The sequence below is a fragment of the Sander lucioperca genome, chromosome 10 (assembly GCF_008315115.2).
Source record: "Sander lucioperca isolate FBNREF2018 chromosome 10, SLUC_FBN_1.2, whole genome shotgun sequence".
In the NCBI taxonomy this organism is placed as follows: Eukaryota; Metazoa; Chordata; class Actinopteri; order Perciformes; family Percidae; genus Sander; species Sander lucioperca.
In genome coordinates this window covers 25,046,202-25,073,402 of record NC_050182.1, presented here as the reverse complement: position 1 = coordinate 25,073,402, position 27,201 = coordinate 25,046,202, and the positions used below count along the sequence as shown (strand labels likewise).

The 27,201-nt window shown below is 39.2% G+C and overlaps 3 protein-coding genes across 6 annotated transcripts; 1 reads left to right on the top strand and 2 right to left on the bottom strand.

The window, feature by feature from the left end:
- Window positions 1-900: 900 nt before the first annotated feature.
- Window positions 901-9,918, bottom strand: mboat7 (membrane bound O-acyltransferase domain containing 7). 3 transcript variants are annotated; one of them, XR_004898495.1, is made up of 10 exons: window positions 9,809-9,912; window positions 8,599-8,678; window positions 6,650-6,779; window positions 5,920-6,046; window positions 5,665-5,821; window positions 5,017-5,212; window positions 3,854-4,006; window positions 3,503-3,679; window positions 1,713-2,842; window positions 901-1,635 (listed from the first exon to the last, which is right to left on the bottom strand). XR_004898495.1 is itself a non-coding variant. In XM_031299452.2 (9 exons), the coding sequence occupies exons 2-9, from the start codon at window positions 8,672-8,674 to the stop codon at window positions 2,437-2,439; spliced, it is 1,422 nt and encodes a 473-aa protein (XP_031155312.1). In that variant the 5' UTR covers window positions 8,675-8,681; window positions 9,809-9,918; the 3' UTR covers window positions 901-2,436. The 3 variants fall into 3 exon arrangements, 2 of the variants coding, with proteins under 2 accessions (XP_031155312.1, XP_031155311.1); XM_031299452.2 differs by having other exon boundaries at window positions 901-2,842; window positions 8,599-8,681; window positions 9,809-9,918; XM_031299451.2 differs by having other exon boundaries at window positions 901-2,842.
- Window positions 9,919-10,311: 393 nt separating this feature from the next.
- On the bottom strand, window positions 10,312-12,549 carry rps9 (ribosomal protein S9). Its single transcript, XM_031299461.2, has 5 exons — window positions 12,412-12,549; window positions 11,660-11,772; window positions 11,439-11,561; window positions 11,075-11,261; window positions 10,312-10,564 (listed from the first exon to the last, which is right to left on the bottom strand). The coding sequence occupies exons 2-5, from the start codon at window positions 11,754-11,756 to the stop codon at window positions 10,387-10,389; spliced, it is 585 nt and encodes a 194-aa protein (XP_031155321.1). The 5' UTR covers window positions 11,757-11,772; window positions 12,412-12,549; the 3' UTR covers window positions 10,312-10,386.
- A 460-nt stretch (window positions 12,550-13,009) lies between these two features.
- Window positions 13,010-25,086, top strand: rbfox1l (RNA binding fox-1 homolog 1, like). Of its 2 annotated transcripts, none has more exons than XM_031299456.2 (12): window positions 13,010-13,435; window positions 18,741-18,977; window positions 22,089-22,268; window positions 22,390-22,443; window positions 22,538-22,630; window positions 22,720-22,789; window positions 22,876-22,935; window positions 23,028-23,163; window positions 23,546-23,585; window positions 23,669-23,736; window positions 24,494-24,575; window positions 24,683-25,086. In XM_031299456.2, exons 1-12 carry the CDS (start codon window positions 13,349-13,351, stop codon window positions 24,725-24,727), a joined length of 1,152 nt encoding a protein of 383 aa, XP_031155316.1. In that variant the 5' UTR covers window positions 13,010-13,348; the 3' UTR covers window positions 24,728-25,086. The 2 variants fall into 2 exon arrangements, with proteins under 2 accessions (XP_031155316.1, XP_031155317.1); XM_031299457.2 differs by lacking the exon at window positions 13,010-13,435 and adding an exon at window positions 17,299-17,477.
- The last annotated feature ends 2,115 nt before the right edge of the window (window positions 25,087-27,201 follow it).

Genomic DNA, 27,201 nt, shown 5'->3' with positions numbered 1-27,201 from the left:
TTGGAGTTATCGAATTAGTTAGGTGGGTTACATGCAGAGGATACATTCCTTGTATGTGTAAATGTACTTGGCAAATAAAATAAATATTATTATATTATTAATAACCAGCCGGAAGATGTACACATCAAGAAAATGGGTTAAACTGAAAGTAACTTGTGTTATTGAGGAGTTCAAAGAAGTGTCTTTGAATGAATTTCAGGAATAATCTTTGGTAAATTTTAATTGTGGGCATTGATGGGAACAAATTTAATATATCCTATTAATGTGTTCAAGTTCACCAGGCACAAAATGTTTGTATATATCAAAGAGGTGCAGTTAGCTTAAAGAAAGCACTGAAACACTGTTGTTAGGTAACCAAGCAGGCGTATTTGCGTCCGTTAATGATTTCCCAGTCTGACAACTGTATTAATGTGTAAATGTATAAATAACTTTTTCTACAAGCTTGATCTTACTGAATTACACAAGGTAATTATGAACTTCGTAATGAACAAAAACGATTTTAAAGAAAGAAAAGGCAGGAGATTAATGTTGAGGAGGAAATGCTGATATGTATTCCACAAGTAACACCGTTACAGAGCAGGGAGTGTTACAGTTGGTGCAGTCCATGCAGATGTCCTGTACAAATGTTTCTGTCCTTATGTACTGTAAGTTGTGTTTAATGCGTTATGTTTCTGCAGAACAGGAATCTGCAGGAAACCAGTTTTTAAACTGAGTCAGGCCCGTTTATATTGTAACTTAATGTTACTTTTAACTTTCCTGTATAATAAATGAAAGAAAGTATGGGAAGCTAAAGACAACAGACAAATGGCTAAAAATAGTCTAGTAGAAGTCACAATACCTGTGCAATAATAAAAACAAAGGGTTGAGTTGGCACAGAGAGGATAAAGGATAAAGGCATGGCACAAATACATTTGTAATTCAAATGATCTCAGTTCCAGGTAACAGGAGAACAAAACAGATTGGGAGATAAGACCTTTCAATTCTGCAGTCATGCTGAAATAAAACAGAGACACAGTAGAGCTATCATCACACAGTTTGAGACAGGAGTGAGTGAAAGAACTCTCAACATGTTTACCAACTGTTCACAGTTTATCGTGGTTAGGGCCGGGCGATAATTCAATATCATCATTTATCAACTTTAGGCAGAAACGAATCATGAAGATATGATCATATAACGCTATCATTCTAGACATATTATATATATATTATATATATAATATCGATATTGGAAAATAACTTATTTAAAAATGTGATAATGATTTCAACCATATCGCCCAGCCCTAGCTGTGCTGTTATTTGTGACTTATGTTGGCAGCTTATAGTTATGATGTAAAACCTTTTGTAATAAATATTTGGTCCCAACCCTGAATGATCCACGATGGCAGTACAGACATTTTGGCAGTGAACGGACTGTTGCTATCTTACACATGGCACACTCTTCATCACATGCAACACAGCTACAGAGATGTCAGTGCAGATGTTCCTGACATGCTCAGAGTTACAGGCAAAACCACCGTAAGGGAAAAAAAAATCCAAACAGAGACATTTTGGATTCACTTGATCAAGGAAGTAAACCAAAGCACAGAAATGTTCAAAAAAATGAATAAGGAGCATTATAATGCTGACAACCGAAATCTAAAACACTTAAACAAGTCCTAGTGTAATTAGGCAGCAATAAAAATGTATCTGGACCATGGTTTGCTCCTTTAAACCTAAAACAACCTAAAATTACGTTGTAACTTTTCTGCATTTGACTAATCCCATTTAAACTCTTTATTGTGGTCAAAAACAGTCAAGGTGCTGATTTAAGACAACAAACTGCAGCAGGATTATTCTGTTTCTTTGATAATGCTCACACCCAAAAATAATAGCTGAGCCCTAATGATGACACCATCATATTCTTTTTTTCCATCACAATCTATCCATACTGAATGTTTTGTTGTTTATGCAAACTCAATTTAATCCCATTCAATTGCTTCCCTTATAACATATCATTATGAGGCTTAAGTTGGTTGTTGGTTGTTTGACTCGCCCTACTGCCTGTTTTTAAAACAGCATCTTGACCAGTAATACAGTTCACTTAAAACTGGGAATGGTATGGTAAAATGAAAGCACACATACTGGACAGGCAGACGCTCAGATGAGGGGAGTGATATAACTATTTACACACCATTTGCCTCACACTACAAAAGTAACATTCATTGAGCTCAAATATTCCTCTCCCAGTGTTCACAGTACTTGTACGTACTGGTACATATATGGAATGTTTTTGACCAGATTTTACTTGTCACACTTTTGTTTGATTTAATGTATTTTGTAATAACTTTAACAACTTTTATATTTGATGATGAGTGTTGGTGCGATTGATCAATGTCTTGAAGTAACTCCTCCTCATGTCCCAAAACAGTACCACCCAGTTCTTCTCTGTACCTCCACTCAGTCTGTTTTTTCTCCAGTTTTCACATTTTCTATCTTCTCTCCCTCTCTTTTCTTCTCCTTGTGCCCTCTTCTTTCTTCCCTTTCCCCCACCTTCAGAGCCCTGCCGACTATTATACAGCAAACGGCGATGATGTGAATGATAAAGTAGATGGACATCCAGTAGTTGATGGTGTCAGAGGCCTTCAGCAGCACGAAGCCCATGCACATGTAGTCGTAGGCCCTCATCTTCAGGAACCAGTGAACCCAGTCAAAGATGTTCTGTCCTAAAGGACCCAGCTTAGCTCGGACAGAGGCCTCCATGGCAGACTCGGCTGCGATGCACAGGGGGATGGTGAGGAAGGAGAGGTAGTAGCCGACATGTAGTCCATGCCAGTAGGCGCTGATGAACATGGTCCAGCCGGCCCTGAGAGTTACAAGCAAACAGCAGAGATGTTGCAGTCATACAGACACCAACAGCCAATGTGAGCATTTCTGTCTTCTGTCATTTCATTTATTTCAGGTAAAAAAATTAAGATGCTGGGGCAGAATCAAGATAGATTACTATGTGCAAGGAGGTACAAAAATGAATTATTTAAAGAGTGTGGTAGGACATGAAATAATCACTACATGTCCTCAGTCTTTCAGGGACTAAACACAGCAGAAATCATATCTAATAAAATGAGATTTAAAGGATAAGTCTGGTGATATTCTGTATTTTTCTTATTAAAAAGACCAAAGACCAACAATGATTCTACTAAGTAAGTATTGTCTGTTGCACTGGGTGACATGTTCCTCTATTACCATGAACACTGGCCCTGTAGTTTATTGTTAATGCATCCTGTTGCATTAAATACTCCCTAGTGGACCAAATCCAAAAATAACATAATTCCTAGAAAACATGCTTTAAAATCTGGAGATGCTTGCTGTTCTCTAACAGCTGAAATCTTTACGATTTAATCTTATTGCACAGGCCCAATAAAGACATTTTATTGCCGAAACACACCACTTTCACAACATTTATGACTGAGTTTGGGGATTCATACCTGTAAAATAAGCAGAAACTGCTGCACACATAAAGCTTTACCTGAGAGCGTAGGCTTTGAAGGGAGCATTGGGGTAGATGTAATGATGCAGCCACCACTGCACTGTCATGTTCCAGTAACGCATGCCATGACGGACCTTCACACAGAAGTCAGTGTTGTAGCAGTCAATGTTCTGGATGGTTTTGAAGTCATATTTCTCTTCAGCTGTGGGATCAGGACTAGCCAAAAGGGAAAAAGTGAATAAAACATATGGGCTTAAATGCTAACTTTCAATAACAAAAATTGAAAAACTCAATTACAGACCAAGTGAGCAAAGCAATTACATTTTTACAACATACACAAATATCGATGCATCCTCTTTCAATATACTTGTTGGTCCTGTGATAAGGTACCTGTAGTTGACGGTGGGTCCTCCTCCAGGTTTGGACAGCGCCTTTTCTGGATAGCAGCCCAGACCTGCACTGATACAACCGGCCTCAGCGCCACACCACGCTGCATAGAAACGCATCCGAAACACAAAGAACACTGCTATCATGTAGAATAACCTGGTGATAGAGAGGGAAAAGTACATTATTTATCTCTATCTTACCAAACAACTGCAGAGATATTACTAGTACATTCAACCCTAAATTACTCCTTTCAGTTGCCTTGCTCTGACAAACAGCAGCCAAACTCACACATTGTACAATCAGTACACTGTAGTATAGGTTAACTGGTTCCCAGGACAATTTAGGAAAAATTAAGGATTATTATTCACAACATTTAAGAAATATTTTCTTTACAAAAGCATGAACCGTAAGTAGCTTTTAGGCCCCTATATGTATTCAGCGTTCTTTTGGTTATTCCAGTCTGATACAATTAGATAAAAGAATCTTCTAAAAAATGCCTATACTTTCTTTTATATTAGCTGCTTAAATTTAATTCAGTGTATTCTTCTCTTAGCCTTACTTGTATGTAGTTGCTCACATAATTGATTAGGGGTGGGAAAAAAAAGAAAAAAAAAAAATCGAAAATCGTATGTATCGTAATTTATTTTATGTGACAATTTTTAAAATCGATTATTTTCCCTAGAATCGATATTTTTTATTTATTTTTTACCAATGATTGATAGCGACTAAATCATATCCGTTTCCAGCAAAACAGACCGAAAGCAAAAAATTCAAAAAAACAAACTGTTGTGTACTTCTTTACAAATTAAATAAATGTCAGACTGACTGACATGCGATGTGCAATCATCTTAGAAAACAATTAGTTTTTAGAAACGTCTCATGATATATCGTCTCTAGAACTGTATTATTTAACTTTTGTTTTTGTTAAAGAAAGAAAAGAAAATCTCAATACTCAATACTATCGAATCACAATACTTCTAGAATTGCAATGAACGAAAATCGCATAGTGAAAGAATCGAATCGGGACAAAAGCTTATCGTCCCAGCCCTATTATTGATACACATTCATGACATTATGCGATGATGATTATATAATAAATCTACAACTCCTATAACTGAACTATTATTGAAAGACATTATCAGTGCAGTGATGTATTTTAACAATACCTAAAGAAAAAGTTTTGATCCAGGAACTCCTCTGTGCGAACGTAGGCCAGTGGGAAGACAGAGTTGACAGCCAGAAACAGAGCACCGTAGACAGGAACCAGCTTCAGGCGCTGCAGGCACGGCACCCAGCCAGGCAGGACCTGCGGGCTCGGCTGCCTCAGCCAGTCAATGTACGTTTGGAAGCGAAAGAACGGACCTTTACGGAGATGGACGGAGGAGATTAAGGAATAAAGGTGGTGTTGAGAAGACAGTGACAGACAAAAATGGTTACAATAATGATAATGCAAAACACACGGAAACGGCGCAGGACAGTGTGGTTCAAAAGAAGAGAGGGTGGTGTTGGAAAGGAAAGGGGAGTGACAAAACAAAAAGAGAGTAGAGGTATATTAAAACCAGAAGTCATTCTAAATAATACTGAAAACGATATGGACTCACACAATATTGGACAAGTAGCGGAGAGTGAGACAAAGAGAGACAACTGTTAAAATTCATGCAAAAGCAACAATCATCAACAAGAAACATACATGAATATAAACAGCTCGCACACAAAATGTTATATTTTTAAACAGTTAAACTTCAGTACTGACACTACTTACTCCTACCAAGATTCTAAGAAGATTCTGAGAATTGCCAGTTTCTCAGACTTACCGGTCATTATACCGGCGTAACAGTAGCTATAGGACAGAATATCGTAGAGGGAGGGCTCCTGAGACAAACCACCAATGACGGGAGACTTGGCAAAAGAGCTCACGTCCTTTTTCTTCTCCGTGTGGAAGCTGTGCACCTCGTTCGCTAGACTCACCATCTGAGTTTAAAACAGAAAGGTACATCAAAAGTCAACAAAGATGCACAAATTGTTAAGACACCGTGTCTTGCTTCAATAGATCTGACAAGGTTTAGTACCTTGAGAGTGAGAAGTAGCTGGATGGCGTTGGCAAAAGGTGTCGGTGGTGGCAGACCGAACCAAGTGACCAGACGAAAGAAGAGGAGGTAGAGAAAGGTCCAGGTGAGACTCAATGCTGGGGCATGCCTGGTAGACAGAGACACGTTATGAGTGAGTTTACCATTGTTATGTCTGCACAGTATACGGTCCAGTTCATGTAGACTGTGCTGTCCCCTGTGCACTTATTGACATGTCTTGTGTGCCATGTGTATCAGCATTTGCTGCACACTACAGCTGAAACGAGTAGTTGATTAATTAGAAATGTTCATTATTTTTACTAAATGTATCTACTTGTTTGCACACAAAAAATACAAGTATTAAGATATGATTGTGTACACAAAGACATCCACGTGTATACAAACACTTGTACCTACATATACTCAGATATACATGAATTTAAAGTAAACAAAAGCTTATGCAAGACTTATCCTAAAATCCCAAAGCAAGATAAACAGATTAATGTCAGTTTTATCGTCTTGGGCTTGAGAAATTGTATGGGACATTTTTTCTATGTTTTTGACATTTCAGAGACTTTGTAGACATATTCATTTCTGCAGATTAATCAATAAGAAATAGTTGTAAGTTACAGGCCAACAGTGTGTGTGTGTGTGTGTGTGTGTGTGTGTGTGTGTGTGTGTGTGTGTGTCTGTGTGAAAAATGATTGTTAAAACATGTTAGTTCATTTCTCACCTCCAGCTGCTCTTTATAATAATCCATGTTCCAATCACCGTCACCAGAGAGTGAAGGGTGTGGATGTGACAGGTGGCGATGGCGATAGAGAGGCCCAGAAGAAGAGATGCCCCCTGCTTCACAGGAGGACCTGAAGTAAAAGCAAAGTTATACAAATGAAGCCACCTGTAACCATCTACCAAGGAGCTACATGGGGTGGGACACCGCATGAAGTGTTATAAATCTGTAAACTTCCACATATTGCGCTTCTCTCCAGCAATTATAAAAAATAGACAAAGATGAGTAACATTGTCGGTAATGTAGGCATTAGGTTTAGGAAGGAGAATAAGGAATAAGGCCTCATTCACACTGCCGGCGTCAGCTGTCAGACGGTGCGGCAAAAACGCAAGTCTTTCCATTAATTTTGAATGGGGGTAGTCCGTTTAGGCTGTGGCCGCAGGGGGGAATCTGGAAAAAATGCAGCGGCCGGCGGCAAAAAGAGTCAACTTTTGGAGAAATGCAAACCGACGTCACGCTGTGGTGGCCAATCACGTAACTGGCCATCAGACTTGTCAGTCGGTTTTGAGGCTGTGTGAGAGTCCCGTACAGTAAACAGGAAACATCACTGCATCCTTCGCTGCCACAAGAAAGTTTTAAAACACTATGAGGGTAAAAAAAAAACAAAAAAAAAAACACAAACACTGAACTGCCCAGGAGTTTGTGTTACAGCTGAATGTTTGCCAAACAACAAAGTGCTTGTCTCTTTTCTTTCTCTCTTTCTCCATAAAGCTGCATTCAAGTGCGCTCGGGAACGACAAGATCTATAAATGATCTGACATTTCATATGTAAGAATTAGTTTTCAAAAACAAGAACATGACAACATATAAACTGTACTTACAAAAGAAAAAGAGGCTGTGAAGCATATGGACAGGCTTAACATTAGGTTAAGGGGCACAAAAACCAGAACCATGAACAAAGGAAACGATTAAAAAATCATCTTTCAGCATCATTAATGGTCACTCCAAACACCAGATTAAACATTACTAATCCTTAATAGTAGGCAATGGAGCAGAGACTGTAAAGCAGATTTCCACTTCATTCATCCTGTCAATGAACAGAAAGCTCTCCTATAAATAAACGGTCCAGTACTGTACTGTGTGAGACACGTTTCAGGATATGTACAATTATGAGCATCTTGAGCAGCACTGAACTGTAGATGAAAGGCAGCCCTGTTCCTCAGTTAAATAATGTTAAAATTATACTGTTTTGATATTTTGTCCAACCTCTGTGTGTAAAAAATAACAAATCCTAGTTTTTGATAATTTCCTTTCCTTCCTTCAAATGTTAGTTTATTACCTTTAGAGGACAAATATAAAGACATCTTATTTCACATAGTCACTTACAGAGACCATGAGGTATAACCAACAGCATTGGCCAAAATGAAAATAAACAACATATTTTACTAGTTATGAAGTCTATATCCACAACCTTTCACTTCCGGGATTGCCCAGTTGCCACCAGAAATTCCACCATATGTTCTTTTTTTCGACCAGATTTCCATTACCTTCAGCTTTCTTTGTGTTGGAATTCTATACTCCGGTGGATTTATGAGGGCTATGGTTAACTGCTCCTCAGATCCCTGCAAGGTAAATCAAGACAACTAGCTAGACTATCTGTTGAATCTAAGTTTTCTGTTGCACGACTAAAACAACTTTTGAACGTACACACGTTCCACCAAAAAAAGTCCCTCCCGAGGCTATTTTCCAGCTGCACCTGGGCTCCGTGCAGCGCTTAGCGCCGCCCATGATGATTTTGATTGGTTTAAAGAAATGCCAATGAACCAGAGCACGTTTTTCTACCATCCTGGAATGCTGTGTGGACCAGCCAGACCCTCCTCCGCAGCTCCACAGCATTGTGGAGGAAGGTCTGGCAAAGCGAGACTAGAGATGTTATGTTCCAAAATACTCACTGAGGTAACGAAAGAGGAATCCAACAGGGATGGAGGCAGCAAGAATTCCCAGGTACACCAGCTCATCGGGAGACATTGCTCTGCTGGCACAGAAAACACAAATAAGCTCCAAACTTGCTCATATAGAAAACTAAGCACATATGAAACATCATTAATAGACAATCCACAATTAACAACAATCTATTCCTTTACCCTGCAACAAATTATTTCTATTTTTATTGAGACTGCATTACACAGATATGACTAAATCCTATAGTATGTTTTGAGGATGTTGTTAGTGCTAGATCACATAATATTGCAAAGTAAAGGGAATACTTTTATCCAAAAGTGATATACAAAAAGTGAGGGTTTGCATTTTTTTTTTTTTTTACATTACAAGGAAATGTTACCTCTTAGTCTGTTATTTCTTTCATTCATGATTTCTTTCAGGGAAATCATGAATTTGCCCTGTTATTTCTCTCTATTTTGAAATGTGTGGAGGTTTTTTGCAGCTACTTCCTAGTAATTGTTACTCTTAATAGTCTTAAAATATACCAATTTATTTTGTCTATCATTTATCTTGGCAATTTCCTTTTTAATTGTAAGAAGTTTGCCCAGAAGTTGATATGCTGATATGGTTTATTCAACTTAAGCAACAACAAAAGAAATCTTCAGGGTGTATTTCACAATATAGCCTCCATGTGAAGCGAACATCCTCCCAAATATGGTAATTTCCGGTGAGTTACGCAAGAGCGGTTTGTAACAGTGTTGCAGCACCTTGTACCTTTATTTTGAAAGGTCCTCGAAAAAAGGAGCAAGGAGAAAACTGGGGCAAACAATGGCTTCATTTATCGTTTAATGGTATAAATACCCAAGGTTTAATTTACTCTGGACTCGGTTAAAAAACGGTCAGAGCTGACTAAACTGTGTCATCACGTCCTTGACTTTAAAAGCTACTTCTAGGCAAACGAGTAAACGTGGTAACGTTACACAAAGTCTGAGAAAAGGAAAGTCATTGCTTTATAAATTGTTAGATAAAAACAAATTAAAGACGGCGCAGACTGGATGAGGAGAGGTTAAACCACTTTAAGTTAGTCCGGTCTGTATTTACTGGTATCAGTCCGTGCCCGTTAGCACTGCGAGTCCAAACTAAATGCTAATTTTCTTAGTACCTTCCATAGTGACCTAGAATTATATTAGCAGGCTTCAGTTGGTAAACTTGATTACTTACATGTATAAAGGTGTTAAACAGCCACGGTTTGATATCTCTGGCAGACTGCACACCCAACCCACGGATGTATTAAGAGAACCGCACAAAATACATTTACTTCCTGGTTGAACGACGCCACCTACTAGGACGGTACCATTGTAACCGGAGGGGTGTAGACTAAACCATTCGTATTTCAGGGATGACCTGATTCAATTTTATCACAAAATCGTACGAGGTACAATTCCAGGGAAATGTAATCCCATCAGCTCCTTCGACTCATATGGCCATCAGATCAGCACAGAAAAAGTTAATTAAAGCCAATTAACTTAAAGTCCTACATAATTTGGAAAGGAATACCCATTTTTCAGTACAACAGAACTTTGTCCCACTTTTCATGTCCATGATTATGCTACAATATAAACCTGTACTAACCATTCTCTTAATACATCCATGGTACTAACATTAGACTTCATGAGAGCAAACATTCTGGGGAGGGAAAAAAAACAAAAAAAAAAACAACTCAGTTCTCAGTCAGACCAAACATTTATTGAAAATTTGCCAGAACAGAAGTATCAGAACACCCCTGGAGGATATCCTTCTTAATCCTCCTCCTCATCATCTGCTCCTCCAGCTCCACCCTGGCCCTTCTTGGCGTTCTTTCTCTTGACACGGCCTGGGCGTCCACCACCGTATGGAGACCTCAGGGAGAAGTCAATGTGCTTCTGGCTGTCAAGGCGAACCACAAAGGAGGGGATGTTCACCACCTGCTTGCGCACACTGCAGAGAGACAGAAAAGAGATTCACTTTAGAAAAAGGCATTTAAATAGTCAAGTCCCCTTCACATGTTTTGCTTTAAATGTATTCATCTTTAAAAAAACATGTAGATGGGCTAGTGCCATCAATTTACGGCAGGCTTCATTGACGAGGAATTCTTGACACCACAGAAAATCTGAGTATATAAAGTTAAATCATCAGCCTGAGTACTTACTACATACATCACAAGTTTAGAGTGAATACTACAATTGCCCGAGGTGCAATCCCCCATACCTTACCTGACAGCCACAACGGCACAGTCCAAGCCCTCGGAGGCAGGATTGTCTCTGGGCAATGTCTACAAGGTATACGGTTTTGATACCGAATTGACCTTGCTGAAATTTTAAACTGATCTCAGCGGGGAGCGTTACAAGTTGATGGTCCTCTAATGAAAGGAAGCATTGAGTTTCTGATGAGTCCCTCATAAGACTTGTGCCCCTGCATTATTTGTTGCCTAGGGGCCTTAGAGCTTACCGAATGTGCCTCTGGCGGATAAGGACACGGGCATGGTGGATACTCTTGGCAAGTCCAAGCTTGAAGACCTGCGTCTGCAGCCTCCTCTCCAAGAAATCTTCAACCTTAAGACCCAGGATGTAATCCAGCTTCATCTTACCCTCGTCCAGTACACCGATCCTCACCAGACGCCTGAGCAAAGCATTACCTGGAAAGCCACACAGGAGCCATTTACAATCCAAAACACAGGTACATATGGCAATTTGAGTAAAGTGACGATATTGGCCTCATTGACGAGGAATTCTTGACACCACAGAAAAGTCTGAAAATTGATAACGTAATCATCGGCCAATACACTGCTATTATTTGAATTATTTTTGCATACCTTCAAACAGACGCTTGGGGTCCTTCTCGTCAAGAGTGAGCAGCTCTCTGGCAGCTTTGCGAATCTTGGCCAGGGTGAACTTGACCCTCCACACCTCACGCTTGTTCCTCAGACCATACTCGCCTTGAAAGAAGATGGGACAGTAAACAGTCAAGTTCAGTGCTGCAGAGTCCAAAAGAGGGCAACATAACTGCACTGGCAACCATGAAATCACAGCATACCAATGAGTTTCAACTCCTGGTCGAGACGGGACTTCTCGAAGGGACGGCGGGGGGTGACATATGTCTTGCGACAAACCCAACTCCTGGCAACGGGCATGGCGGCTTAGAAGTGCCTGCAAAATCAGGATATCAGACTTAGGTTTGTCAGTGTAAGTAAGTCAATAAAACAGATGGGTAAATATTCACAACTACACACTGCAGTCTCCCCAAGCTCTTACAAGCAGAAATCTTCTAGCTAGTCCCATTCACACTAAATCGTCTCAATTGGACAAGAGTAACGTTACACCCTTCAGATTGAAGGCAAATTTGACAAGAATTTAGTGCGTACTATCAAAATATGCTCATCTGAACAACAAGCTGAGGGCTGTGGTAACCTTGTTTAAAACATGTCATTTGGGTTTCTTTTAGATCTTACTACAAAAAGAAAAATCACAAATTTAACACACAATCACAGGAATACGTTTTTAATTACAGTAAATAAGCGTTAAGAACCAGCTATTTTTCAACCAAACGACTAGGCCGCAGCTGCACCGCACCACGTTGTTCGACGTGATAAGCTAGCGTTAGCTTAGACAAATTAGCTTTTCACTTCAACAATCCGTATCAAAATAATACGCTGGTTATTAAAAAGACACATACGCCCTCGCCCATAAAACCACGTTTCCTTTCACTGTTAATCAACGTTTGTACATTTTAAAGAGCAATACGCTGTGAGTTTATATGATGTTGTAGTATGTAGTTGCAGTCCGTACCTGTCTCGCTCAGGCTTGCGCAGTAAAGAGGAAGTTAAAGGAAGTTCACGTTGGTTTTATAGTGCGGACACACGCACTACATATCCCATCATGCCTCTCTACGCTCGAACGGAAGTGGGAATGCTGGTCTTGTCGCACCCTGTTGGTCAAACAGAAAAAAACAGCCGAAAAACACTCGTGTATAGCCTTTATATCTTTGGAAAACACTGACGGTACTAGCTTCAAATGCATGTGTGTGTGTGTGTGCTCATCACTTGCCTGCAGATAATATATGTGTATTTTATTTTATTTACCAGATATGTGTGTCAGTGTGTGTGTAACATATGATTCATGTTGTCAAAAAATGATAACAGACTTGCAGCTGTCTATGGTGGAATTTATCACTTTAGGGTATACAAGGAGTTAATTGACTTACTTTGGATTCAGTGTTTTCTCATACACTGATGTATAGGCTGTTATTGTATACGTGTGTAACAAGTGGTGAGAAATCTTACGTGACAACATGTGTAAGAGCGAGGGTGGTAAGGTGGTAAACTCAGAGAGAAGGACATGAGTGACTATTTATATAACTCTGAAATGGGACCCTGAGCATGTGTTTCTGTCTGTCAGGCTGCATGATCAACTGATGGACACACAGAGGCTCACTTGCTTTCTCTTTCACTGATCTATATTGTGTCTTTTACGGACAGGACATCGGTTGTTTTGTGGACTTTCTTTGCGTTTTCTTCTTTGACTTATCTGCGAGGTTAAATTGACTCTTAACCTTCTTTCCCCTCACCCTCTTGGCTCTTCTGTTTTCTCCTGTTGGGATTTTTTTCCCCCAGCCTAATTGCCTGCTCTCCTGTGTGCATATCAACCCTTCTTTTCCCCTGCTCTCTTTCTCCTTGTCCTCCCATCTTCCACCGTTCCCTGTCTCCTTGTGCGTGGTGTTTGGGCCATGCTCTCCTCACCCACTGTGATTCTCCAGCCGTATGGACTCCCTGTCTACCCACAGACAACCACATGCTACCCCAGCATAGTTCAGGTAAACGCTCCTTAATTTGCTCTCACATAAATGTTTTTCTTCACAAGCCTGCGTCATCCAAACTCCATTCTGTTGAGTCTTTATAAGGTGACTCAGGATTCAGGAGTAAGAAATAAGATATTATATTGTGTCATTATATGAATACAAATGGGAATAAAATCCATAGTTAAATGAGTTTAGGGCTGGAACCAACAACTATTTTCACTACTGATTAATCTGCTCATCTGCTGAACAATAAATTATCATGTTTTTCAACTAATTCTTTTAGCTCTAAATGTGTAATCAACCATCAAGACAACATATTCAGTGAGGATGAAATCATTTAATTCACCAGAAGAAACCAAAGAGCCCTTATTTCCCTGAATTAATTAGTCACATATTTCATTTATTTTAGTTTAGTGTTGTAATAGTGACTAAATGTGTCACGCACAGAAGAGATTAGAGGAACGAAAAATAAAAGAGGCCTGATGGGAGGTGGGGGAAGAACACTGATTGTGAAAGATCTTATTCATTTAATGGTAAGGACACATTAGAGGTTATCTTTAGTCTAGTCTCAGTGATGCCAACAGTGTGTGTGTGTGTGTGTGTGTGTGTGTGTGTGTGTGTGTGTGTGTGTATGTCTAAGTGTCCCTGACATACCATTAATGCCACAATGCATCTGGTATCTCTCTACCTTGTCTCTGTGGTTCACACACCAGCAGTATTTTTAGCCTGCCTCTCCTGAGCAGATAATCACAGGAGGAGATTCTGTCACCTTTCTTGTTTTCTGTACTCAACTCTACTTACAATAGGTATGAAACCTGCCTGTTATGCATTAACATACTGAGTATTTAGCTGTTCAAGCATAATATTCACATCTATTTCTTTATTTAAGAAAATATAGAGGGGTACTATAACAAGTGTAAAGAGATGTTGTTTGGAGGTGACTGGAACCAAAAACAGAGTTTCAAGGCCTGAGGAATGAGATACTTTTCCAAAACAACCTAAACTTTTTACTACTATAAAATGTTACATTTCCATGGACTGAGCACAATTTTTAGCAGTTTTCTGCAGAAATGTCTGCATGATTGAAGAATCTGTTTGAAGAGTGTAGGATTTTGAAATCCAGTCAGGGACTTTTGTCACTCACCCATCTTTACCTTATCTTCATTATCAACTATCTGATAAAAGCCAAATCTATTTTAGAGTGTTATTAAAGGAAGGAAGCAGGATGTAGAGAATGAATGGGTGGGAAAGGGATATTTAGTTTAATTCAATAAGCTACGTGTTACAACCATTTGTAACTTGGCCGGCACTAAAAGGCCACATCTGCAGTTTAGTGTAGTCTGCGTGTAAATCCTGTGGCAGCTGTCCCAGCAGGCACCTGGCTCAGAGCCGTTGAACTCTGACCACCAACTGACAGCTGAGGAGGGAGACGAAAGAAAGAGGGAACAAATGTCAAAAAAAGGAGGCGAGGGGGGGGGGACAGTGTCTGTATCCCTGCTGACACTGTGATACTGAATCAGGCACAGTGGCTGGGGGTTACAGTCTGTGGGAATACAAAGACTGGTAGTGATATCTAACAGATTGTGTTATCTTCCTGCATCTGTCACTTTTTTATCTGTGAGGACGGTCGAGGCAGTCAGACACTGTTTGTTTCTTGAGATAAATGGGACACAATACAGACACGAGTTAGCGTTTGGACACATGTTCCAGCATGATACTGCTAACACTGGAGAATCCTTCATTATACTGTACTTTTCAGAATTAGAAATGACAACAACAAATGTAATACCAGGGTATGTTGGATTTTTTAAAATTGATTTACACTTCCAGTATGTTTTGCCTTAGGCAAATGCTTTTCATCCACACTAGCGTTACGGTTCAAGAGGTGGCATTGACAGTCAGTTGATCCACCACTTTGGTCCAGAATTAAAGATCTCAACACTTATTGAATGGATTGTTGTGAAATTGTTTACAGACATTCATGTTCTCCAGACTCTGAATGGGAATGTCGCCACAGCCACCAGACACCAGACACCAGACACCACAACTACGGCATACTGAGAAATATAGAAAGTTTTCCCTGGCGGTGATAGGCTTAATCAGCATTGTGTGAACTTGTTTTGTAAGGGCTTTAATGTAACATTCATTAATATATAAAAGTTCCACACTGTTGCTTTAAATATTAAAATATTATTTGTTGAACTATAACGCACTTTGTTAAAAAAAAACAACATTAATGTTATATCACGGACCCCCTCGCAGAGTGCCACAGACCCCAGTTTGAGAATCACTGCTCCAAAGGATGAAGCATACTGACTTTAGTGATCTCCTGACTTTTCCTTTAGTGCCACCCTGTGCCACCACAAAGTTCACTTTTGTGTCTTTTGTGTTTGCGAGATATCTCAACAACTATTGGATAGAACGCCATGACATTTGGTACACAGTCATGTTCTCCTCGGGACAAATTGCAATACCTTTGGTGATCCCCTGACTTTTGTTAGCACCACCATCAGATCAAAATTTAAATCTCAATACTTTGATTTGTGACCAAACACCTGAAAAACTAACGACATTCCCATTTGCCTCAGATGTAGCCTACTTTGTGTTTAGTGCTAATAAGTAAATGTTATAATGCTAACACGTTAAACTCAAATGGTTAACATGGTAAACATTGTACCTGCTAAACCTCAGCATTTTACCATTTGTTGTGTGAATGTTAGCATTTAGCCCAAAGCACTGCTGTGTCTGACAGTGACTGACAGCCATGGCTCAAAGTCTTGTTTACATTGAGAGAGAACCCATACTCTGATTTAAAATAAATTGACCGAGTGAGGAACAAAAATGTTCAGTAATCGGTTCAGTCCAACCTCTGTGTGATGGCAAAAGCTTACCGTTCTCATGTACTTAAATACTGCCAGCCATAGCGACTTAAGTGTGCAGTTTGAAAACTTGGCTCAAGTGTTTGACCCCTGTTCAACCATTTGTTCTTTATTGTACTATCTGCATCTTCATATCTCAAATTCTTCACACCTTCTGATAGAGAGATATATGAGAGTTTATGAAATGACAGTGGAGAGAGTTTTTGATTATAATAAATCCTTCTAAATCCTAAAGCTGGCTGACAAACCTGTGGCATTTTGCATGTAAGGCAACACGTGGATATAAGTTCTGTTACGATACAGATACGCAAGAACTTCTATAATCCTTTAATTAAGTAAAAATATTAATACTACAGTAGAAAAATCCTCGAATAAAGGAATAGTTTGACCTATTGGGAAATGTATTGACGAGATAAAAAAAAAAAAAAGGTCAATACCACTTCCATGTGGTATATGCTAGATCGCACCCGTTGGATGTGTTAACGTCAACACGGGCATATTGCGCAGGTGTCAACGCGATTCAACAGACGGTTATTTGAAACCTGCTACAACACGACACCGGTACCGTCCATCATTGCAGCCGGGGTTCTTAGTTGCTGTACTTCCCATATCTTTTAGTATGATGTGATAATACCTTTACTGCCACCAAAGCATTGTTTATAATTATTAAATATTTGAACATGAAGTCAGAAATATTATTGTTAAAAGAGAAGAAGAGCTGTTTTCCAGCAGAGTAGTAGTAGGTGTAGTGGGGATATATTTTATTCAAAAAACGTTGTTGAAAAAGTATCGAAACCATGTTGACCTCTCAAACGTGGTATTCTTAGAGTCGACCTTTAGCATGATATACTGACTTGCAACTGTAGGAGCATTTACATTTATAAATACTTCATCTTTATCTGCTGTGTGTGTGTGTGTGTGTGTGTGTGTGTGTGTGTGTGTGTATGCTCTTGAGGGTTTAAATTGAAGACAGTGTGGGTGGGGGGATGAGGTGATTGACAGTTACAGATGACCACAGCTGCATGGTGTGGCCTCCTGGTCCCTTTTGCTCAGGCGATCCTATGATGTGATTGGTGGATGAGTGGAACTTATGGTGTGGTAGGCGGGTGGCCAGCTGGCATTAAAACATGCAGCAGTTGTTAGACAATGCATCAGAAATCAAGGAATGCAGTAAAGGGGTAAGACAATGCTTTTAGCTTCTAAATTTGATAATTTATTTGTGTCAAGACTGTTTAGGGCTGGTATAGCATGGTTGTTCCCTTCTGTTTCTGTGATCTGTGCCTAACTGTTTCTGACTTAAAGGCGTTAACAGTTTTACAGTGTTATTTGACTGAAATGAGGATTTAGATGTGTCTGAGTCACTCAAAACTAAACAGAAAAAACACTTATTTTCATCATTCATTGATCTATCTATTATTTATTTAATTAACTGATTGATCATTTATTCTATAATATGTCAGAATATACTGCAAAGCTCCTGTCACAATTTCCCTAGTTCTTTTAAATTTTACTACGATATAAACCAGAGAAATGCAGGAAATCTTCAAATTTGAGAAACTGGAACCATGAAATATTTGGCAGTTTTGCTTGACAAATGACAGAGGGTTTATTATTTATCAAAATTATTGCCAAATAATTTAAATTAATTGGTTAATTAACTAATTGTTTCAGCTCTAGCTGTAAACATAGCAACACCACAGTGCAGAAATGTTAGGAAAGGTTCTGCATTCACAGTTTTACTGAAGTGAAAGTAGAAAAGTATCAACATTAGAATATAAAGAACCAAAAATAAAAGTTCTCATTATGGAAAATGGCTCCTTTCAGAATCATTTGTTGGTTTATAACTATTGATACATTGTTTTGTTCATTGCTTTAATGTTGCAGTTGGTAAAGTTAGGGCTAACATGAATTACTTTATATTCTGCTGGGTAGCTGAATTGCCTTCCAGGGATCAGTAAAGATAGATACGTACAATAAAGATTTATCTGTTGACAACATTTTAATTACTATTCTGAATCTGCAAATTAACCAGTAACTAAAGTAATCAAATACTAAAGTCTAGTGTAGTAGGAAGTAGCAGAAAATCAAAGTAGTATCTCAAAATTGTACTTAAGTACAGAGTAAATGTATTTCATTTCCACCACCACTGACAAAGAAGAGATCTTTTTAATTTTAGTATTTGAACAGCAATTACAAACATTTGGGCTTAAACAAGCATCTAGAAATTTAGAAGCTGGGATTATACATGTTCATTCTGTCATTCTCATACTTTGTAATGATTTGTTTATGCATCATAAACATTCGCAAATCACAACAATTTATTATTGTGAAAGCAGAAGAACAGTAACAACCTGGTGGTTAGTTTGTTTATGCCTCTGACATCTGATATCTTGTGTAGTATCAGGGGCTGATTTCTTTGCTCCCTCTCTGTCTTCCTGCAGGGAGGTGCCTCTCAGGAGGCCGGCCCCGGCAGTGGCGACCCCACCCTGCCTCAGGTCTACGCCCCTCCTCCCTCCTATCCCCCGCCTGGTCAAGGTCCGCCAACATCTGTAGGCAGACTGCCACCTCTTGATTTTACCACTGCACACCCCAGCTCAGAGTACCCCGAACATCCCCAACTCAGAGTCTATCAGGGCCCTCAGCTTGACGGGGCAGAGGCTCTGACATCCAGTAACACGGTAAGAACAGTTTGTGAGTGCAATTCAGTTCATGACAAGAAAAGAATGTCCCAATAAAATCTGATCTTCAGTAAGTTAATATGACAAGAAGCCCTGCTGCTTCAGGTAGTACATCCATATGTCCTATCAGGGGAACATGGCCAGATTGAGTTTCCTTCTATATTTAGAGCCCCACTTCCACTGTTGTGTCCATGTAGGGAAGGCCACTCTCACCCAAAGTGTGTGTGGGTGTGGGGGGGCAGCTGAGTGGGGGATTTGTTGATGAAAATAAATCCCCACTATTCCGCTTCCCCTGTGTCTTATTTAGCATGCTATAAAACAGATCACCTTTCAAGATTATGGCTGTGACATTTTGTGATGGTATTGATAGTTTACGGTTAAGTGTGTTAAAGGATTTACTGTTTTAACAGCGGACGACTTTTTATTTAAATGGAAAATGTTATTGTAACATAAAAGAAAGCAGCTGTATGTTAATATAAGAATAATGTTTTTTTGATAAGTAAATTCAACACAGTTTGTCACACTACAAAAAATATGCAACTTTTGTCTGTAATTCTTATTTTCTTAAATAAGTGAAAACATCCGCCAGTGCAGTAAGATTATTTTAAACTGTTTCCAATAAATAAATAAAAAACTTGTTCTAAATATTTACTAAAAGCAAATTTCATTTTATTTGATTATAGTGCAGTGACCTGCATTATCTTTTCTTATTAACCGTGCTAGCTGCAAGGCCCTAGGAATGGTAATGTTGGTCTGTTGGTTGGTTCACACATAAATATCTCAACAAACGTCCCTGGAATGCAAAGGCATTTTGAAACATTTATGGTCCCCAGGTGAGGTTCACATTTATGGTTTTGAATGAATTATCTTTGCCACTGATATTCAAGGTCCCAAGAGCATAAATCCTAATGACTTTGGTGATCCTGTGACTTTTCCACTAGCGCCATCATCAGGTCAAAACTTCAGTTCATTCAACACTTCAACACCAAATAGCTGCAAAACTCATGGTGATGATGAACATTTCCATGAGTCTCAGCTGTACTTTGTGTTTAGTGCTAATTAGCAAATGTTAGCATGCTATCAGGATAAACCAAGAGTTAGCGTGTTAGCATGCTAACTTGGTGAACATGGTAAACATTATACTGTAGCATTGTCATTGTGAGCAGGTTACCATGCACCACCGTGTAAGTAACAGAGATGCTAGCATTGCTGTAGTCTGCAAAATTCTTTAAAAATATGATTTAAGTTGGAAGCAGGTTGAAATATTCTGTTGGCATGAAGACAATAAGGTTTTTAGGGATCCATTTAGACAGAAATTAGTATTGCTTATATGACATACACTAATCAATTTTCCTTCAGGCATGAACACATCCACAATGCTATGGTAAGAAGTTTTTAGTCTGGTCTGTGTGGCAGGTCAGCTTTGTCCTGCTGCAGCACATCTCTCTTCCTCCACTCATAAATGGTGTTTTGTGGCCCCATCTATATATTTTATTACTAGAGCCCCTGACATACTCGGGTCCGTGGGGAAAGTTGAGACGTCGCCATGGAGGGAGGGGGTCAAAGGGGGAGGCTGACCAGATGACCCCCTTTCCCCCTCTGAAATATCGCTCAGGTCCAGAAACACAATTCTGCATCGTGACATGACACCACCACTCAACTCAAACCTCTCTCCCTGTCTCCCCTCCACTGTAGCCTGTCTGGTGTGTGTGTGTGTGTGTGTGTATGTGTGTGTGTGTGTGTGTGTATGTGTATGTGTGTGTGTGTGTGTGTAAGCCACTGTAGTGTAATCCAATGGCCTGTGTGTGTTTATGTGTGTAAAATGCTCTCGTGTGTGAATGTGTCTCTGTCCCTTCTATCCCCAACTTATTAATTATGCCACTTGACAATTGACCTTTAACCCTTGGCAGAAAAGCAGCACCGTGACCCCAGACTGACCCTTGTGGAACGTACAGTTTTTTGCCTCCCCTCCCCCTCCCCACCCATCACCCTCTTCCTTTTCAAGCTTTTTGCGCACCTTCTTTGCCTTGTTTACTTTGGTTTCATTTTATTCTTTACTGCTGCACTGAGGCCTTTTCTACTATCTGTCTCTTGGTATTAGAATGCTAATATACTCAAGTCTTCACTTCTGCATTAGATTAAGGACTGCCATTTTTGTCATATATCAATAATTTTTTGCTTTTTAATATATATTTTTCCGCTCCTTCTTCATCACTGCTGAAGCTCACTGTGTTTACATTCATTTTTCTTGCAGACCTTTTACTGCAATTTTCTTGTTTGGACTCATTTATTTGTCTTAAAAACATATATTTAACTTTTTTTGCAATGGTTGATGATGCTGGTTGACCAACACATACACGTGCACACACTAGCATCGTGGTGCATTGTGGGATAATGAATGTTTTGGTTTTGGCACATTAGTACTTGAAGTTTTTTGCATGGGGCAATCTTATTTTATTAAATATTACCATAGTCTTGTATATTACAGATTACTATAACTGCAGATAATTTTAGGACTAAGTTTAAGTCTTTCTTGCTTTTCAGGGGAGCTTAAACTGTATTTACTCTCTTTGCCACAGCTTGAGTGAGCATAAGTAGTTTTAGTGTCAGACATATCATCGTCGTTGTTATTGTACACTGTTTTAGTCTTCATACTGTCCTAAAGGCATGTAGCGCCTCACTAAAATGGAGCCCTTTGGTGCCTCCTCACTTTTGCCTGAGAGGGATCACTGGTTGCTGAATGCTCTTTGAACTTTGGTTTGAATCACTTCATGAAAATGATCTTTGCCTAATGCCCTTGTGATGCTTACACGACTGGATATATTCTTTACAGAACAGAATTCTCTGAAAGATGTTGCAGAATTGGTTCTCTGAATTGACTTTATGATTTGTTCCCCTTTCTTTCTTTGCTTTTCTACTGATGCCCTCTTCCCGTTTTTTCCTCTCACCTACTCTCATCTCATTTATACTCTTTCTTTTTCCATCTTTTGTTTTCCATCTTTCTGTTTTTGTTTGTTCTTTCACGTCCTCTTCCTTCCCGTCCATTCTTCTTCTATCCACGTGCTTGCTTCTTCTCCTCCTCCTCCTATTTTCATACTTTCTCACTGTCAGGAGGATGGCTTGGCCCCTGTGACCTCTGACCCCCAGTCTCTGAGCATGTCCGTGTCATCAGCGGGCGGAGCAGGAAGTGGAAGTGATGAGGAGGGGTCAGGTAAGGCCCAACCGAAACGCCTTCACGTCTCCAACATCCCTTTCCGCTTCAGAGACCCGGACCTCCGCCAGATGTTTGGGGTATGAATTTCTCGATATCACACAGAATTACAATGCATTTGTACAGTTGTTGTCCACATTAGTAAATGTAATGATCTTTATCTTATTTTTTATATTTACTTACTTATTCTGACATTTTCAGCAATTTGGGAAGATCCTTGATGTAGAAATTATCTTCAATGAGAGGGGGTCCAAGGTGAGCATCACAGAAATATGATAAGTTCTAAAACTGAATTTTTAATGAACAAAAACAGAATATAAACACACAATATGACTCTGTGAACTTGCAGGGCTTTGGGTTTGTCACTTTCGAGAGTGCGGGTGAGGCTGACCGAGCAAGAGAAAAGCTGAATGGGACGATTGTGGAGGGGAGAAAGATTGAGGTGAGGTAGAATTTCCCAAAACTTGTAGGTTTCCACATTAATATTCTGCATATTTATCTTTTATCATCACATGTTCTGTGTCTCCACAGGTTAATAATGCCACTGCAAGAGTGGTTACCAAGAAGCCACAGACGCCTCTTGTGAATAGTGAAATCTCAAGTAAGACATTCGTTTTTGCTCATTTTACTTTGTGTGCTGAGGGATTCTGGGAGATTTCTGTGAAACTTATTCTCATTTTTTTCTAGCTTCTGGATGGAAGATCAACCCCGTCATGGGGGCGATGTACGCACCTGAACTCTATACAGGTAAGTTCCTCCCTGTAACACAAATCTGTTATTGTTATAAGATAACAAGCATTGTACTATTCACTTTTTCTACTATTTGTTTCTTTCTTTAGTTGCCAGTTTCCCGTATCCCGTAGCAACTCCCACATTGGCCTACCGGGGCTCTGCGCTGCGCGGTCGAGGCCGAGCCGTCTACAACACAATTCGCTCTGCTGCAGCCACGCCTACTGCTGTACCCACCTACCCTGGGTTAGACACTCCCTGCGATCCAATACCCATACTGCCATACTATTCAGTGTGCCAAAAAAGAGATTTAGTATGTCCCAATACACAGTATTTCAAATGCAGTATGCCAAAAATACCAGGATCTCCTACTGCATCTGGTCGAATTTTGTAGTATGCAAGTCAGCATGCTTTATATGAGCAAGAGTTGAAGTTATGAAGAAGTGGTGTGTCCCAATTGTATGCATACTGCATTCAACAGTACATACTTTGTGAGGGCAGCTGTAGTACATACTAAAAAAGAAAAGTATGCGATTTGGAACTCTGTGTCAAAGTACCAGTACCTGGTCTACATTCACTTTATTCACTGCTTTAACATTTTATTATTGTTTTCACTCACTTTTCTCAGGGTGGTATATCAGGATGGACTGTATGGAGCAGAAGTCTATGTAAGTAGCTGCACACGTCTCCTCTTTAAAATCATTTAAAGTGGTGTAGTTATATTCATGTTATTTCATTTTTTTCGGTGCAGGGTGGCTATCCTGCAGCTTATAGAGTGGCTCAATCAGTATCTGCTGCCACAGCAACCTACAGTGATGGGTAGGCAGATAAACACCCCACACAGTCCCCACATGTGTTTCTCATAGCAAGATTACAAATCAGCTTTTACTGCTGGTCTGACAAATTCAAAGGATGGGAAGTCTTTTCTATATTTTAGGGTTTATTCTCTAGATCTACATTGATTGAGCCATTATACACCAGAGTGCCTGACAAGTTTATTTTTCAACTGCATTGTATTTTTTGAAATATGGGTATCTGCCTCACTTGCAACATTTACAAACACATCTTTATCATGAGTGCATACAATATACTTTATGGATCCCCAAAACCATCAAAGGCAGTTACATTCTATCAGATGAGTCAAAAATATAACTGAATACATCAATAAATAATACAGTTAGTTGAATAGGCTAATTAAAATGAAGTATAAAAAGACATTTTAAGCTTTATACTTTAACCCCCAATCAGTTGGTAACATTTTTTATTTTCCCTTAATCAGTAGAGTAGCTTCAGTGAGGTCATGTCCTTGGTTTTGTGTCTGGAAATTTGTTTTAATGACTAGTTAACTACACATAACAGGTTTTATTAAGGCTAATTCAGATTTTCTTTTAAACTTAATGTCTTTCACTTTGACCTTTTTTTACATAAAAATGAATCAAATAGTGGAAAAGGCCGTTATAAAGGGAGAACTTATTATTAAGCAGCTGAATTAATAAATAAAAAAGGTTAACAAGCCTTTCTAAAATTCTGACTGCTGCCGATGACATTTACATCTGCTTCTGATGTTTTTGAACAGATACGGACGCATTTACACCACAGCTGCGGATCCCTATCACCACTCAGTCGGACCAACAACGACATATGGAGTTGGTACAATGGTGAGTTGAGTCAAAACACACACACAGCCTCTGTTGCAAGCTATCTTGTTACATCTGTGGTTAACGGCAGACCCTGGTCACACCTGGCACACTGTTTCTGTCAACAGGCCAGTTTGTACAGGGGAGGATATAACCGCTTCACCCCGTACTGAGCCACCCACTGGTGGGAAGACGTCTCTTTTGAACTCTGGGATTGGCTGTTCCATGGACACTGCACGATAGATTGTGAAATGTGGAAATGGTTTTACTTCCTGCCTCCATCACAACCTCTCCTCGAGAGACTAAACAGACTGAAGTTGTAAATAGTGTAGGACCCATTTACTGTCCATTCTACTGACGAATAGCACCTGGAAGAGGTAGTTATGTAATATATAGACTTAAAAACCTTTAAAGGATTATTGTTTTCTGAATTTAAAGAGTAGTGATGTTGGCTAACACTACAGAAGTGGGTGAAAAATACTGTGAGAATGAATTTTGTGAATAATATCTGCAAGATTCACGGGTCAAACTGTACAAAACAAAGTTTGTTTAATGACTTATTTTTAATGACTAATTATTTACTAAATCTCTGTTTGAGTGTGTGTGTGTGTGTGTGTGTGTGTGTGTGTGCGTGTGTGTGTGTGTGTGTGTGTGTGTGCATGTGCGTGCGTGTGCGTGTGCGTGTGCGTGTGTGCGTGTGTGTGTGTGTGTGTGTGTGTGTGTGTGTGTGTGTGTGTGTGTGAGTATATGAGTAAGGTTATGCATCAACACTGTTTAGTTACCCAGTCGACCGAGACAGCTGTGACACTGGTATCATTATGACAAACAACGGAATTAATGTTGGTCTGGATGTAGTTGGAATTTTATTTGTTTTTGTGCCTTTCTAACAATCTACCTCTCATACATTTTTAGCTTTTAATACAGCTGTCATAAGTAATCCTGTATCAATTCTGTGTTTGTGATCTTTGATTCTGCAGAGCTTTTTTTTCTTTTCTCTTTTCTGTCCATAAATGCTCATTTAACATATTTTCTGTTTCTGGGGCTCTGTACCTCACTACCCAATGAGCCTTTAACTATTGAGGGTTATTTTTCCTCTATTCACCCAGGAAAGTTTTATTTTTCTGAGATGCTTTAAACACTGTTTTACTTATACACATGCACAACTAGGAATTGCAGTAAGAAGTGGTCTTTTGCTGTTGGCTTTGCTGCACAAACTGAGGTTGAAAGGCAGTGGAATATAAATGTTTCAGGCCGCGTCTCTCATCTTTATGCTGCAGATATAACTGCTCACTGTGTAAGAGTTCACATATCCTATTCTGTTCTATTCAAACTCATCTAATGTTGCCTTATTCCACTCTTTACTGTCATCCTTTCCTGTATTTTCTCTCTCCTTCCTCACTCAGAACTGTTGAATGACTTCTCGACTTGTATTGATCATTTCTCTCAGCCTACTCTTTGTTTCTGTTGCACTCTTTCCCGCTGTGTTTGATGTTTACCTCTAAATAAAACTGGTTTCTCTCTTTTCCTCTTCTGTCCTTTATTGATTCGTAACATTTTCCAATGTTTTTTTTTTTTAACTTACTGTGTCTTTGTTTTTTTGTGTCTGTGCTGCTCTGATGCCAAAGAAGTCTTGACTTGTAATTGATTTGAATTTAATGTAAAAGTAACTCGACTAACTTCATCCCATCACATCACGTGTGTCTGGATCATTTCCATCAGGACTTATACAGAAACCCAAGCAGCCTCTTTCCTTCTATTTCTTGCTTGTATTTAACTTGTTTCATGCTTGTACTTCTTTTCTAATGTCAGTGCTTACTACCTACTTTCTGATCTAAATTCAAAGGTTTCATTAGAAGGTGTAGTTGTACCAGTATAATACTTGATATAGATTTTAATCTTTCTGCTTTTTAACTTCTGTCTTTTCTCCCTGAGTGACTGTTACCTTTGCTTCTGACTTTCTGTCTTTTTGCATAATGCATAATTCTTCTCTTCTCATTTTCTCTCTCCTCCTCCTGTATACTGCGTAGATCTAGCTTTCTTGTCATTAATTTAGCTGTTTGTTCCTTGCCTGTTAGTGCTTAGTTCTCTGTTCATTCTGAGCTAGTTTTGAATCTCTATTATTGCTCCTTTCTCTTTCATCAGTAGCTGTTCTAGTGTTCTTTATAGTTTATTTTTCATCTTGCTTTGAAACGATTTCTCTAACTGGACAGCCAGGTCTATTAGGCCATGCCCAGACTATTTTTTAACAAATTTGCAAACTGTGCACGTGAGATTAATTATACAGCTGTAAACTCTCTACATATATAGCTTGTTAATGCACGTCTAATAATACAATTGTTAACACACACACCTCCTGGTCTTTTGCAGAATGTTTGACCAGTCTTATTAGATTTAATGTGAAAATACCTTTTATAACTTTGATTATATGGGGCTTACTGAAGACAATCTAGAGGTACATCAAGTAAAAAACACTTGATTGTATTTTGAGGCATGTGAAATCAGACCGTCATTAGAGGTTTATGTAGAAATGTAGTTCTTTCCTTTGACTTTCTGTATACAGCTTTCAACCTTCAAACTATTTCTTTCTTTCCCGTTTAATTTTCATTTTATTAAACTTAACTGCATGAGCTCAATCTTTTGCTGTTCT